Genomic DNA, 16587 nt, shown 5'->3' with positions numbered 1-16587 from the left:
AATATTTTTCCTGTAAAGTTTTTATTTGATTTTGTTATATCAAAAAAGAAGAGATTGTTGGTTTTGAATTGATCAAGAGTTTTGATTTGACAAAACAAAACTCTTGATCAATTCAAAGCCAACAACTTCTTATCTCATTTTTATAGTCAATAAATAAGATTATTTTTATTAATAAATTACTAGTTCGTGGTAAAATAATCAACTTTAAAACTAAGGGTTCGAGTTTGAATCTAATACAAAAAAGAAAAAAAAATTGTATTGAAAGTTTTTTGACATATTTTTGTATATTTCCTTTCTAAAAAATTACATGCCTGATTAATTTTTCTCTTTGATAAATTAAAACTTAGAATTCAAGCAAATTTCTTTAAAAAAAGAAAAAGAAAATGGGAATACATGTGTCCTGAAGTTTCTCCAATTAGCATGCTGTGTGTAAATGAATATGCAGAGGACCACAACTTCCATGAAATTAATTAATTACTAGTAATTTATTCTATATATATATATATTTGCACAGCCGAAGAGTAGCTCTGTAGTTGTTTGTTTTTATTTTAACGCACGCTCTGATTGAAGCGAGTGGGACATGAATTTCCTTAGCCTTTTGGTAATTCAATTCCAAGAACAGGGTAGGACCACAAATAATAAGGAATTTGGAAACCTTTTTCTTTGATGGATGATGCCCAACCCAACTAAAATCCCAACTTGCAACAGTCCTCCATTAATGTTTTCTTGGATCTTGTGACCCTCAGATTTAGACTGTTCCATTTCAGTCTCTGTTCTTCCCAACAAACAAGAATCGCAGTCATTTCAGTCTCCTTTCTCTACTGTATACCTATATAATATATTATCACCTGGTTTTTTCTTTAGTTGTGTAAATGATTTATGTTCAAATTTTTATCATTTTAAATATCTAAAACAATTTAAAAACATAAAACCATTTACTCACTTATAAAAGAGAAGAAAATTTTAAATATCATTGTTCAATTATTGCGGTGAAAAAAAGTAATATAATATAGTTTATATTGACGTTTACAACCTTTAAATGTTTCTACAATATTAAAAAAAATGCAAGTGCATCAGGCGATGTTTTGAGTTTTGAACAACTAGCTGGCTAGGCTATTTAGAACAACAAACCAGGCTCAATCTCGAAAGTTAGCTTCTTTAATTAATTTTCAGCAAAGAAGTTTTAATTTTGTTTATTTGTTACAGTAAAAACCAATCTATGATTGAAGAAAAAAGCTGCATGCCATACATGATACAACAAATTAAAGCCAATAGCTTGTAGACACTGAAACTATTCAAATATTTTTGCATGCAGACACTGAAACTAGCAAACAGCAAAAGTCAACAAACAAATGATCGATTTCAGGAATGCAAAGATTCATCGAGAAGGCACAATTATATATATATATATATATGCACAATTGTCGTGTAAGACAGACAATCACATTTGCATGGATAGCCGATGAAAAAAAAAATTATAAGATAACAGAGAATTATTTCGTATGTGTATTTTTTTCGGATATAATGAATTTTCTCATATAAGAAGAAAATCTATATACAAAGGAAAAGTGGGGGGTTAATGATTTTAATATTTTATCCTGATCAGTGCATATATGACAAAGATTTGGCTGCAAATTTCTCATATTTGCTTGGGGATGTTCGATTATGGAAGTCTCTTTAATTATATATCGTTAATCTTGTAAGATTTATTTTCTCTACATTTCAAAATATATAAATCCCCAGGGGGCATGCACAGTAGAATGTATTCATTTCCCTCTACCACTTAACCCAAATTAAGGCCAACTAATTAGCTGGTGACCAAAGCTTTTACTACCAAGTCTCAGCTAACTTAGCTCTATCAAACTCATGTGAAGACACTTACTAATAATGTACCCTATCCTTTAGTTGCATTCAAAGTAAAACCCTAGCTTATCACTATAAAAGAACAAGTCTTCAACTACGGAAAAAATTTTCATCATTAAAAGTCTTATTTTATCGACGAATTTCATTTTTGAGACACACATCACTTTTTTTTTTTCTATCTGGTAAAGTTTTTTTTTTTTTTTTTTTTTCTAATTTGGGGAGGAGGGATTCAAATTTACCTCTCTGAGTAAGAGGATATAAATGTACTTCTGCAAATAATCATTTAGTCAAATGCTTAAGCACTATAGATTACTTAAGTGTCAATGTACTTTTCATCTAAACACTTAGTTTTAGACTTTTTGTGTTTCTTTTATGACTTTAAGGTTATTACAACATATTAATCTGATTTTTAACATTTTTGGAAATGATTTATGCTAGCTACTAAAAATTTTATTTAATTACTAGATATTTTAACATAGAAGATTAGGAATGTACTACTACTAGTAAATCATACATGGTAGTGCTTTGAGTAAAAAATTTGTTGATATGAATTATAAGCTGTGGTGGTTTAATTTAGACAGACGCAATTATATATAATAAAGTGATAGTAAATGACACACACACACATACACAATAAGAACATATATATATATATGGGAGAGTATAGAGAAGATCATTACTTCTATATGTATGTTATATATATGGCTAAATAAAATTAACCAAAACCCGATGGAAAATGGATTTTGCATGAAAATTAATGCATTTATATAGGAGAGCATTTCCTCGTATGATTGCTAATTGTCATGAATGATGACAGTGATGCAGTTACTGAACATGGCATCCAGGCTAAAGAAAACTATTAATGAAACAATTGATTCTATATATATAGCAAAATATAGAAAGCTAAAACCCAAGAATCAATGCCATACTGCAAAACATTAATAGTACAAATTATCTTTCATTTCACCTACGTAATTAAAAACTGTCTAATAATAATAATATGCATATAGAAGCCACAAGTATTATAGCATCTTACCTGCTGTAATGTAGAATAAGTTCATCCCACTTGAAGAACTTGAAAATAACTGTCACTGCCAGCTCTCTTCTCCTGGTGTATTTCCAAACAAAATGTAATGACCCTTATTGTAATTCTTGCCTAATTTGGTGATTTCAAATTTTCCGCCTCAGCAAAACATATGAAATTTGATAATCCATATTGATGTACGTAGCCCATGAAATCAAATTAATATCATTTTGAAGTTTGAACCAGCTATCAAGAATCGGTATTATCCTCATCTGCATGACTTTCATCATCATTTTGTGTAAGAGTGAGGCCAGCATTTACGTTTAAAGAGAAATGTTTCATGGGAGAACTCATTGTGACAGAATTTGGCAGAACATGTTGGGAATTTGAGCTCAATAATTGGAAATGATTCATTTGCCTGGAATCATTACTGTCCCCTGGACCTGGTGCAGTACCATATGGAGGATATGTGGGAAAAAGTGAAGGCATTGTCGATGGTGGGCAGAAAAAAAACTGGGGTGCATGTGCCAATGGAAGAGACAATGAAGATGGCAATTGCACACTAGTGTTACCATTGAGGAAATTTTCAGTTTGGGGAAGAAATCCATGGTTCCCAAATTGAGACAAAGATAGACTTGAAGGCTCCCAATGGCAATAAGAATTGAAGGGCATGGCATTGTTTAACAAGCCAGGTGATGACGAATGATTGGTTAAAGGAAAAAGCTTTTGAGATAAAGCCTGACCACCAGTATAAACACCAATATTTCCATCTTGATTTTCTGGTTCATTTAGTCTGATCCACTTTCCCTTCTCAGCAGCGGCATTTGTACTTTCTCTTTCAACTTCCTTACTTTTTGCTCTCAGTGCAGCAGCCATATTATCCCAATATCTTTTTGCTGCTATGCTTTGATCTTCTCCATCCTTCATGAACATAGAATTTGCATCGAAGAAAGGAGCAAGGGAAGATTGGGAGGGATTTGATTCATGAGAAACTAGCATTGGCTGATGGAACTGACCAAATCCCTGAGGCATCTGAAGTGGAGGGAGCTTATCAATATCATCTTTAGTAATATCAAGCAACCAATCAACCACCTTGCTAGGCTGACTAAGGCCAAGCCTATCTTGTAAATCATACAACTGAATTGCAGTAGGTACAGAAAGCCTAATCCGCCGGTCCCTTAATCCCCTTATTGTGCAAACCTTGCTGTGCCTATCCTTTCCTCCAAACGAGCGCGAGACTCTGACAATCCTTGGATTTCTAAATCCTGCAGACCACTGCCTTGAACTTGATGGCCCTTTGGAGACCTTGCCGTCATTGGTTTCACCCTCTTGCTTTGTTTGAAGATCTTTTTCCCTTGAACTCGAGATCATCTTACTCCTCTCATCATTCAAAAGGTATATCAACTGAAACAAGCAATAAATTAACCTGTATTAGACAGTAAATTGCTCTATCTTCATGTTTTCTTTCAACTAGTTTTAGTATTAAAAGTTGAAAATCTTTGCTTCATGATATGTGAAAATAAGATCAACAGCTAGCCAAATCTACACAGTATTTCCTGAGAACTGAAGGTTGTTTCTATATACAAAATTTCAAAGTAACTTGGTTATTTTCAATCTAGATATGTGTGTATATACGGTTTCAAATGCATAATATAATAAAAGTAAATAAAAGATCAATCAAAGAGAGGAATCAGGTCTAAATTTGTATAGAAATTGTACTTTGGATAGAGCCTGTAGCTCCAATTAGAACTTGAGTAAATCTCCAAAAAGAATTTAAAGCAACAACATTAAAGCTGGAGACAACTGGAATATGAGTTAATCAAATCAATTTGATTTATGAATATAAATTCTAACAGAAGATTAGATGATTTTAGAAATAAAAAAAAGGAGTACTTTTTAAGAAAATGGTTAGGGTTTGACAAACATTATTCCTTTATTTTTTATGCCAAAGACCAGATCGATGGACGATAAACTTACATAAAATTAACAGTTGCACATCTTGCAGCAGAACAGACTAATTTAGTTCTTGACTGTCAAGGCTAAGGAACTAGAAGTAGGAAAAGATCGCTGCAATGGAGATCGAAAGCTCCCTTATGTATTCTCTTCAGCTTAGTAGAACTGTATACAAGGAAGGGTTAAAGCTTAAAACAACAACTTTGCTAAGAATAAACCTAGCTAGCAAAAGAAACCACATCTGTAGGAAAGAAAAGATGCTGGAATTTCACTGCAAGCATGTTGCATGGTAAGGAAAAAGGAAAAGGTATGGCTTATCCGCGTCCATCTGGCATCCGACGCGCGTTGATACATCAATATTGGAAGAGAAAGATGTAACTTTCATAAATTTGTTCATACCACATACTGAACAATCACTAGTTTAATTATTGGTATTTTGCTCATCTTTGTATTTAAATTATTCAAGTTTCGAATAGCACACAAAGTAGAAGGTTAACTTCATATACATATGGGACCATTCAATATATACTAGAAAAAGAGGGCTTATGCTTTATTGGCAACTACAAATAGCTTTATATAATGCATGCCTAGCTAGTTGAGTTGAAAAAGGAAAATAAATAAAGGAAGCATTTTATTTGAACCCAATAATACTATATATTGGGGTGTTGTTTCAATTTCTACCATGGATTTGTTTTGGTTTTACAAAAAAGTTTAAATGAGGGGTGGATATACCATTTCAGAGCCAAAATATGCTGCAGACTTTAATAAGAATTATGGATAAGGAGAATCGAATCTAAGCCTTAGAAATTAAATATTCTATTCTTACTAACTTAACTAACCTTAGTTGGTCTTTTATATCAACATATATACCGCTACATTAAAAGTTAACTTTCATTCAGCAATGAAAGTGAAAAACAATGCCTAATGTCTTGGGCCTAAGTAGAGAATAGGAAATTATTCCTTCAAATGAGCTAGACTTTGATGTAGAGGAAAAGGAATTGTAAATGGAGTTAAGTTCATATGGAAAGGAAATTTCATCGGATATAATTGTGGCTGTGGCTTCCAAAGTTGTGGTGTATATATGCAACGCTAGAATTTCGTTAACAGGATTACATTATAGATAGCAATGGCTAGTTAGCTACCCTTGTAGAGGAGGGACCAACATAGCTTCTTTAAAGCATCTACACTGAGTAGAAACAAGGACCACTCACGTCTATGGCAGTACTGAGATTTGCACGAGACAAGTTGGACTTTATTTTAACTTTTTTTATTTATAAGTTCTATTCACAATTCACGCAATTTAACTTCTGTTTGCAAATGATTTCATGTTTTCTTTTTCTCATTAGAGAATATATATATATATATATATCTTGAAATTCTGGCTGAGACACATTATAAGTGAATATGAAATACGACATACCAACTTTAAAATTATATATATATATATATATATATATATATATATATACATTCATACATATAGAGATATTTGTCAACTCAAAGTTGGGTGATGTAGCTCCTTAACATTTCTAGATATGGAGTTTTGGAAGATAATGAAGAGAAAAACCTAAAAAACTTGGTGCTTGCCTTATGCAACCAAGATGAACATTATTCTTTTATTAAGAGAATACATGAATGAAGAATCATGGATTCATTGCATACCTGCATATGTATATACGATCTTGTGACAAGGATGAAGCCAAAAAGATTGATGCACAGAAATATTTGCATGCAGCCTCTAACAAGGAAGAGTTAAAGTTTGTATCTGCATTTTGAGAAATTGTGTCGTTTAACTGTTAGAATAAGACTCCAAAATGCTTCCCGAAGAAGTGAAAACTAACACCAGAAATTTAGAGATCATGCAATTACTTTTCTTCATATATTTTTTTTCTCTTATGATCTCAATCTACCTATAAGGGGAAAAGGGGTTTCAACATTTATCCGAACAAAGAAAGAAAAGAAACAACATCCAAACATGATAATAACAATGATTCATGAAGACCCCAGAAGAATGTGTATGTCCGATATATGTTTGTGGGAGTGAGGGGGGAAAGATCAGATCAGAGAGAGAGAGAGGGAGACTGCAACTTTTTAAGTTACCTTGACAATCTAGAAAATGGGATCTTCACCAAAATTACAGCACTAGCACTAATAGACCAGTCATCAATGTAGCTTGCAGTTGCACCAGTTGAAAAGCTGAACTCAACTTTATATCCCTATTGTATCGAAATAAGGAAAAACCCAACAATTTGATGAACCCTATGAACCTGTTGCAATATCCTCAGCTTTGCAATATTCAATGTTTCATTGACAATGCAAATAGAATTTATACAGCAAAATAAAATGACCCAATTCTACTACTTCTCAAGTCAATTCAGAGGTAAAGCCAATACCCCTTTTAAGATTTTAAAGCCTTTAACATTTTTTGGTAAAGAGATCAGAAGTGGGCATAACGCATAAAACAATGAACCCTAAGGACAATTACCTCTCTTTAATTATTATTTCAAATGCACAAACTTTTATTGGAAAGTACTTAATACTAATTTCATGCCTACTTATTTCCAGGGTTTTTATCAAATTTTGTATTTACATAAATAGAAATTTGTTTTGAGTTATCCCTTTCTTTGCAGGAAAAAAAGAGGTGGGCATCACGAGAAAGGATTTAAGTACTGCTCTGATTTTCTTTCAAGGTGCCTCCATAATTATCAAATTAAAATGGTCCCAAATCTCAGACACAGACTGTTGTGCTTCAGACAGCCATTTAATCTCCTCACTATGATCAGTTGAAGGTTTAGTTTAGTGTTTGATCTCCAAAATAGAAGGGAGGATATATATGATGCAATTTCTTCAATTTTTAATGGTTTACAAACTGCTTGAAACTTAACCTTTTTTGGTTCCTTAAATTTTCTTTTTGGAGATTAAGATAGCTTGTATAATAGAGAAATTTCTGATCAATTTCTTTTTTCTTGATTCTATCGGTGAAATTAAAAGTTTAGTACTTTACCAGACTACCATGATTGGTGACATGTTTTATCAATTTTTATAAATCTAATTCAGAACACCAACTTTTTTTTTTTCGTTCCATTGAAATGATTCAGGATTTATCTAGTTATCAAAATATGAACTTGAAGGAACCACAGTTAAAAAACAGAATGAATAATCCTTTGATCAATTTTTTTTCAAATAATACATACTATTACTATGCTAATGTGGCTTTAATTGGCTACCTATCATCTAATTAAAATGAATTACCTAACTGGCTAAAGTACGTTTTGTACTTGCTGCTAAACCTGACTAAGATAAATGGTTAGTACTTGATACACACCAAAACTTAGCTCCAGCTTTAAGTTTTTTTCTTTTTGGATAATTAGTAGATTGATTCTTTTATAGTTTTCAGCTGCTTTATCTCCTATACTTGATCAATCTGTTAACAGCAACTGCTTTAAGGGTAACTTTGATTGCATATAAGCTTATTATTACAGTTGAAAAATTAAATATCCCTCAACTCCTCAATTTAATGCATCCAAGTTTTGTAAAAAAAGTTAAATGATCAAAATATAAGATTCTAAAATCTGCCCAGCAGTGTGTGTGTGTGTGTATCAGTATAAAAATCGATGGTTGCAAATTACTTAGCCCGGTAAATAGCTAGTGGATATGTGATATAATTATTTATGGACTGATCATCAACTACATCAAATATTTCAATCAATGTATAAATGCAAATCAAAGTGGAAGATGAACACTGACAAGCAAATAGAATTTTCTTTGTTTTTTTTTCCATTAAATTTTCTATAAATCTTCAGAGGATTGGTAAATTCCCAACTTCCATTTTTTGTTTCCGGTTTTCTATTAATGATCATATGATCAACAAAAACTGCATCCTCTGACTGCTGTACTCTCTTCTTTTTTTCTTGTTTTCCTATTGGAAGAACCCCATTAATACCATAGCTTCCATTGATAGACCTTGAGTACTGCTTCATAGATGCCTCTTCCAGATCCCAATCCTGGTATCAAATGAGTTTAACGAATTTGAAAGTAGACTAGCAATGAGGCCATGCATCCTTTATTTAAAGCTAGTGTTGTTTTATTTAGACATGATGTTATGAAAGTGTAATAGATGAATATCTTTACATGTGGTTTCTAATTTGGTTGAAACTTTTACTGGTTTTGTGTCAGTTTGCGTTACCTCATTAATTGGGAAACTTTGTCGTTCTTGTTTGCTGGTTAGTGGTGATCTAGAAAGAAAAAGCCTGGCTGACAATTAAAATGAAGTAGTAGCTGCCATGGCTATAGCAAAAACAAACAATAAAAAAACTGAAGAAAGAAATGTCAGAATTGAAAGCAGAGACCTTAACAATCTGTAAAACCCCTTCTAGTATCACTTTCAACACTAAGATCTCAGCTATCATCAGCATAACCCAGTTATTGAATATTGACAAGAGTGACAGAAAGAGAGAGATTCATATTCCCATGGCCTATTGTAAGAGGAATAATGGACTGTGGATATGGATATATTATATATATATATATATGTATAATATCTACTGATACACAGCAACATATGTATGGAATATGAAATATGGAATATATAACATCTTTAAAAATTGGGAAATAAAAAAAATTTAAATTCACTTTAAAATTTTTCACTAAACACTTTTTTTTATTGATAAAATCGATAAATTCATCGATAATTTTTTATATATTATAAAGGAACAAATAAAAAAAAATCATGATCCATCAATGAATATATTGAAGATAAAAATCACAAATGGACGGATTATCTTAGGGATTGCTAATTTAGGAAGCGCATCTAATCCAATTCTTGTGTTTACTTTATTTTTTTTCTGTTAGGTCTCTTTCTCTTCTGCTTATACAGTCAATTACTCTCCTATTTCGCAGCGAAAGCGACTGCGCCAAACCCTAGAAGAAAAAAAAAAGAAAAAGAAAAAGGGTGGTTCTGGACATGATCAAACTCGTGGAAAAATGCGCTCTGCGTCAATAATACGAAAGGTACGCAGCACAGAAAGTGAACTACCGCACCCTTCAACCATGACTGAATATTATCTCAATATATCTCAATATATATATATATATAAAGATACAGGAGAGATTAATTTATATCGGAATAAAATTTTTAATTTTATATTTTTAACAGTTAATTTTAATTGATTGAAGCATTGAAATTAAATTATTTTTTTGATTATTTGAATTTAATTAAATTATAGTTAAAAAAACATATAAAACAAAAAAAATTTACATTAATATAAATTAATCTTACTTCTTTATAAATTTATATATATGAGAGATTAACTTGCACAATGTAAATTTTTTTTAATTTTACACATTTTTAATTATTAATTTTAATAGATTCAAATATGATATTAAATTTTTTTTTTTAATTTTACTTATCTCTCTCATTCTTATATTTATTAAAATTAAAAATTAAAAAAATATTTAATTTTTTTTTAATTTTACATTATATAAAGTGATCTGTCCTTATATTTATACATATACATGCAAATATATAAGTTTGATATTTAAATTTTAATTTTTGCAAAACTTTTCTTTATATATACTCAATGCTACGGATTTTTTTTTTTTTTTTACAAAAACAAAAATGCACGAACACGCGTGACATTAGGTTGTAATCACTACTACAGGCAGCTCTTTTTTTTTTTTTTTTTCCTCATAGTTGGTTGCCTACTTTCCAAAGCTGAAATTTCGTGGATTTCTCATGGATGATAGCTAAATCTGATAATTAGTATATTTGTATCATATAAAATATTAAAATTTTATGTATTTATATTATATTTTATATAAAAATTACATATTATAATTCATGTTAATATAAAAATATAAAATATTTTTTATTTTGTCAAATTTATTTATAATTTTTATTAAAATTTTAAATCGTATTATTTTCATATTTTTTATTTATATCATTTTTATATCGTATCACCGTATTGTACTTGAAATTATTAGATCTAAAGATAACAAAAAAAAAATTGATCTATAGTTAGGATATTTAATTCACTCTTAATACATAAGTAACATTAATTCAAGCTAGATAATAGTGTGCCTAAAACTATTAAAAAAATTTGTGAAAATCAATATATGAAATCCATAAATAACTTGAACATCAATTGTAAGTAGAAAGGTTAAAAAAATAACAAAATAAATCGTGATATAGATGCTTTTATCAAGCAATAATTGCTTAATTACTTAACAAAAATAAAATCGCATGCCAAAATATAGTTATCCATTAAGTCTCACTATTGATTAATTATAGCAAAATTATTCTAACAACTAATTAGGAAAAATTAAAGCTATATATTTAGAGGAACTGCCCAATATCAAAAGATTTTTTTTTACTTTTAATAATAAATGTGAAAGAATGTAAATGGTGATTGTTTTAAAAAAGGGGGATTTTCTTAAGGAAAATTAAAAAAAAAAAAAAAAAGTTATAAGCACATCCTAAAAATTAAAATTTTTTGACCTTTTGGGTTGGAATATATGTTATGTGATTTTTTTTTTGGTGACATATTTTATTAAATTTTTTAATGATAATTGATGAAATATATGAATTTAAAAGATCCCATTTACATAAATAAAAATAAAAATATTGCATAGTGCATTTTACTCATTGAAAGCTAAGGAGACAAACCATTTATCAAATATAATTATTTAAAAAGGTAATTAATGATTTCTTAGTGAATACAGAGGGTGTAAAGGAGGCAAAAATTAACTTGGTGTCCCTTCGTGGTCCATTATTTTTACTTTGTGAAAGTAGAACCATGCTGCAGTCTGCATTCACCATTGACCCAAACTGCAACTAACAATAACATGAATGCATCTCAAATTTCTCCAATATCTATGTACTTTAAGTTTTCTGTGGCATAAAAAAAAAAAATTTATGACTTTGTTTTGCTTTTTCTTTCATTTCATTGTCTTCATTTTATTTATTTTTTCTTTTCTTTTTGTTGGATCAGTAACTCAGTTTTCATTAATTCCACTCGGAGATGCAAATTCTTACCTGTGTTTAGGGATTTCGATACGATTAAGCCATTAAACCCGAATAAAACGGGTTCAAATAGTTATGTTTGGATATATTTGAACATGATTTTGAATAGGATACAAATTTGAGGGTTTAGATGAAATGGTTTGTAGACATTTGGTTTCGGAGCGAAACTTATTTGAAAAGTTTTAAATCCTTGCAAATTGAGAGATTTGAATTTTTTTGTTACTTTTATTTCTTATTAGATTTAATTTTTATTTTTTGTTTGAATATTAAAATATATTATAAAAGTTAAACTTATTTTGCAATAGTGATGAATTTTTTAATCGGGTCAAATTTTTAATTGAGTATCTATTAAATAAATGATTTCGGATAATTAACTAATATCATAAACTATTTTGGTTAGGTTATGAATAATTACAATAAATTTTTAATAAGTTATGGATATGTAATTAATATTAAACGATTTTCAGTTATTGAATATACGGTTGCCATCACTACTTATGTTTTTTTTTTTTATTTATTTAAATATAAATGTATCAATTCATTGTTAAGATGTGAAGCAGAAATAAATTGATGCAAAATTTATTTTGAAATCTGAAAGTAAGCCGAAAATTTTGAAACTAAAATTATGGTAAATGTAAAAATCTGTAGATTGGAAATTATTAAACACGTAAAAACCTAGCTTAATTAGGCATGTAATTATGTATACAGGAACAAGGCAGAGAGGGTAGAAAATAATATGTAGCATTAGTAGAATAGGACGGCTATTTTGCATGTAGTGGTGGTGTTATGGTGCAGTTGGATGAGTGGTTAGAGATTTAATTAATCACACTAATCAAGTTAGCATAGCAGTCTTAATTGTAATTTATGGCAGCTTGTTAAGGATAACTAACTTGGCTTTTTAAATAATAATAATAATCGAATTTAAATTTTAATTCAATTAATTTATATAATATATCTTTAAATTATGATATTTAATATATTTGAAATCAAATGCAATCCCTAAAGTTTGAAGTCAAATATAATCTCTTTTTCTATCCGCAATCTTCATCCTTTATTAAAAAATAAATAATAATAATAAAAAAAGAACCGTCTAGGCTTTTTCATTGAAACTTAAACTTATACTCTAAAAAAGAAAAAGGTATTCAGTACCAAAATAAAAAGAAAAGGGTATTCTAATTCCATGGCTTAAAAATGATATAGAAAATGAGCAATTAATTTGAATCTTTGAATTCAATTTTAGTACTTTTCGATTTTTAATTTATTATTTTTTTCACTTTTCGATAGATTTGATAATATAAAACACAACAATTAAAATAAGATAAAATTATATTATATAAATACAATATAAAAATAAAATACAAAAATAATGTAATTTAAAATTTTAATAATAATTATATATAAGTTTAACAAAATCATAAAAATATATATTTCATATTTTCGTATTAACGTAAAATTTTATATATAATTTTCGTATAAAATACGATATAAATATATAAATTTTAATATTTTACGTAATATAAATACATAAATTTTAATATTTTATATGATATAAATACATAAATTATAAAATCTGTTTTTCGTTTAGTCAAAATGGTTGATTAAGGTAGCATTAAGCTTGTCGCAACCCATCATAGGCCCAAGTTTTGTTCACAGAAAGAAAAAAACAAACCAGGTAACTGAGAGAAATGATAGCGGCATTGGATCGACCAGCATTTGGGCCAAGAGAATATTGGGCTGTCCTATGAGGCTTTTTCTGGCCTATTGTGATGTTATAAAAATTACTCCAGATTATCATGTTTAGAAAATCATAAAAGCTTGAAGAAGTCAATTAAATCATCCATCACCCAACTGCAGTCGCATCTGGATTTATAAGAACATGTTGATTAACAGAATAAACCCAAAAAATAAACAAAATCCAGGCAACTATCCTTATTAATGTTGGAAACCACATCCTCTTTAACTTCAAGAGTCTCAAGAAATTGCTATTGCTAACATGGCCTGCATTTGTTCCATGACAAGCCAGCAAGAGTGAAACAGAGGGAACTGGTGCACACTAAATTTTGCCACAGGTTCTCAGAGGCCTGTTCACATGCCAGAAACATTTTTAAAGTCAATAATATCATCTTGGAACAACAGAAGCATGTGAAACAAGCTCGATGAGATTACTAGTGCGAAGGGTTAATATAACAACCAAGCCTTTTCCAACTACATGAGGTAAGCTATATGGACAATATTGCATCATTATGCTCTATTTATTCTTTACAACTATATCCTCAGTAAGCTTAGAAAACGTAGGGGCCTTTTTCATAGGTCAAATATGAATTTAAGTTGAAATAAAATAAATAAACAAGTTCAGAAAATCGGGTGATAAAATGTAGCGCATTTAAATATCTTGAATAACCCCATACTTATAATTTATAAACAGTGGTATAAAATCACGCCACCAAGCAATTTCAAGAATGTGGCCACCAAGTATTAGGAATGTCATGACACTTATAGTATATGGTTGGTATACAATCCAAGATATACACATGCATCCTCCACCACACATGATAGAAATGCTTGAGTGAAATTTACATTGCATTTCAAATCAAGAGAGAGAGACAGATCACTTTACATAATAGATCCAATCTCTATAGAATGTAAACACTAAGAAAATGCAGACAGATCTATAACATTTTCTGCTAGCATAGGATGTTCAGAAAAGAAAATTGGCCACAGAATCTGACAAGGCTGTCACAACAAAGATTCACCATTGCCAAGATCAATAACTAATACCCAACCTACTTTCCAGCAAATGCAGGTATAAGAATCTTATTGTCTTACCCTAAAATGTGGTAAAGATAACTGCCTTCAAACAATTGCAGTGGAAGTTTTTTGGGGGAATACTACAGGCATTTAACGTCTGCAGCAGTTGATGCACATGGTAAGGCCTTTTTCCCCAAAGTTTGATAAGATTTGAAATTAGGTCCATCCATCCTCCCACCCCATGCTGCTCCGTACAACTTGAGCTAATGCCCAGGGTAAAAACTTGACTCATGCTTTTTCTTTCTTTCTTTTTTTTTTTAAAGATAAATGAAGATATTGCACTAAAATGCACCAAGGACATGCCAACCCATGTACAAGGCTAGTTGAATCAAAACAAAATGCAAATCTCCTAGAAGTATAGTACATTACCTTCAAATTTAACATCCATATACCACCATCTAAATCTCATGATAACCCTAATCCCACCCAAAAGAAAACTTCCTTAAGCCTGATAGAGTAGGAAAACTTTCAAGATCACACTCAGAATACCTCAGGCATCCTAAATCTTAAACACCAAATCACTCCCACTCAAATTCAAACCCACTGGCACCACCCATCCCCATCAAAAACCAAACATCATAAAAATTAAACAAAGCAGTATCACCCATCTTGCCAAGAAACATTGCCTAAAACTCGGGGAGAGAGAGAGAGGTATTTCAACCTGGCCCTAATTAACTTCTTCAAACTCAAATCAAAAGAAAACCAATCTACATTTAAACTCATAACTCTAAAGCCTTGAATAAGTATTCCAAAAAAGCATTATATCAATCAGAAATCAACAAAGCAACTAATAACCTTAGAAGTCATCTATTCCAATACCTTCACTTCTGCATAATTCATATAATAACTCAAATCAAGCTTCAATCAAATTGCACCTAAATCCCAGTTGGTAAAAAGCCCAAATCATACATATTACATAGTGGAAAACCAATCATTACCCACATCTCAAAACATGAAAATAACCAGTACCCAAATCTTTAAATCATCGAATTCATCAAAAAAAAATGAGAGAGAAAAGAACAATACCCTCAGCTAATAACACAAAAAAATAGCTAAATAAACCATCAAATTGAAAAGGAAATAGGAGTTCCAAAAATCTGACCTATTTCTGGTAACCTCCACCAACAGCATTCTCATCCTCTTCAACTTTAGCAGTCAAGTAAACCCTAGGAAAATCATTAACATCAAAGGTTTTCTCTTTCATCATCTTCTCCACGTCAGCTTTCTTCAAGATGGTGCGGCGGATAGGAGGGCGATTGCGGCGTTGATCGCGGGTGTAATATTTGATGTCGAAGACGGTTTCGGGATCGGAGGTTGGGACGATGGGCTTTTGCAAAGTGGTGGCGGGGCAGCGAATACGGTACTCCGTCGCTTTTGGCAAAGCGTTTTTGTATTCTGGGTCGGCGCAGGGTCCGGTTATCTCCCATGGCTTCTTGATGTAGCGTTTCAGGCTTTGGAAGATGGAGCTGCTTGCTTTCGACGCCATTGTTAATTTCACTCTCACCACAGAAATTCAAAGACGGACTCGGTTTGGTGAAATGTCCAGACTCAAGAATTTTAGCCTTTGCCTATTACTTCTTTTTTATTGGCTAATACTAGTTCATTTGTTAAAAAAAAAATATATATATATATATATATATATATATATATAGTAATACACTAAAGACAATTCTGGCAAATATATATATATATATATATATATATATATATATACTGAAAACAAAGATTTAATGCTCATTTTAATTTTTAACATCTAACTAATGTTTATCATTCTTATTTTTTATTTATTTGTTTCGGAGTTCGGAATATAAAAAAATATAAGTGTTGCAAAAACGATTTTAGTTTAGCAATAAAAATTTTTTAAAAAAATTTTATGATGTCTAAATTTTATCGTTATTCTAGTTTATTCGTTGATTAT

The 16587-nt window shown here is 30.4% G+C and overlaps 2 protein-coding genes across 3 annotated transcripts; both read right to left on the bottom strand.

Moving 5' to 3' along the window:
- Window positions 1–2079: 2079 nt before the first annotated feature.
- On the bottom strand, window positions 2080–6574 carry TCP5 (TEOSINTE BRANCHED 1, cycloidea and PCF transcription factor 5). 2 transcript variants are annotated; one of them, XM_089768821.1, is made up of 2 exons: window positions 4865–5379; window positions 2080–4291 (listed from the first exon to the last, which is right to left on the bottom strand). In XM_089768821.1, the coding sequence occupies exon 2, from the start codon at window positions 4256–4258 to the stop codon at window positions 3137–3139; it is 1122 nt and encodes a 373-aa protein (XP_089624947.1). In that variant the 5' UTR covers window positions 4259–4291; window positions 4865–5379; the 3' UTR covers window positions 2080–3136. The 2 variants fall into 2 exon arrangements, with proteins under 2 accessions (XP_089624947.1, XP_022738406.2); XM_022882671.2 differs by lacking the exon at window positions 4865–5379 and adding an exon at window positions 6503–6574 and having other exon boundaries at window positions 2334–4291.
- A 7083-nt stretch (window positions 6575–13657) lies between these two features.
- Window positions 13658–16270, bottom strand: LOC111291225 (uncharacterized). Its single transcript, XM_022882861.2, has 2 exons — window positions 15772–16270; window positions 13658–13942 (listed from the first exon to the last, which is right to left on the bottom strand). The coding sequence occupies exon 1, from the start codon at window positions 16153–16155 to the stop codon at window positions 15772–15774; it is 384 nt and encodes a 127-aa protein (XP_022738596.1). The 5' UTR covers window positions 16156–16270; the 3' UTR covers window positions 13658–13942.
- Between the last annotated feature and the right edge of the window lie 317 nt (window positions 16271–16587).

This window comes from Durio zibethinus, chromosome 11, assembly GCF_047325235.1.
Source record: "Durio zibethinus cultivar Kanyao isolate XHJ-2024 chromosome 11, ASM4732523v1, whole genome shotgun sequence".
Classification (NCBI taxonomy): domain Eukaryota; kingdom Viridiplantae; phylum Streptophyta; class Magnoliopsida; order Malvales; family Malvaceae; genus Durio; species Durio zibethinus.
Note: the sequence above shows the minus strand (reverse complement) of the source record. Positions and strands in the feature narration are given on the sequence as shown.

Coding starts and splice junctions, on each gene's coding strand:
- TCP5 (XM_022882671.2), bottom strand. CDS start 6,571: ATGCAAATATTTCTGTGCATCAATCTTTTTGGCTTCATCCTTGTCACA. Junction 4,292..6,502: donor GATCGTATATACATATGCAG/GTATGCAATGAA, acceptor TGCTTGTTTCAG/TTGATATACCTTTTGAATGA.
- LOC111291225 (XM_022882861.2), bottom strand. CDS start 16,155: ATGGCGTCGAAAGCAAGCAGCTCCATCTTCCAAAGCCTGAAACGCTAC.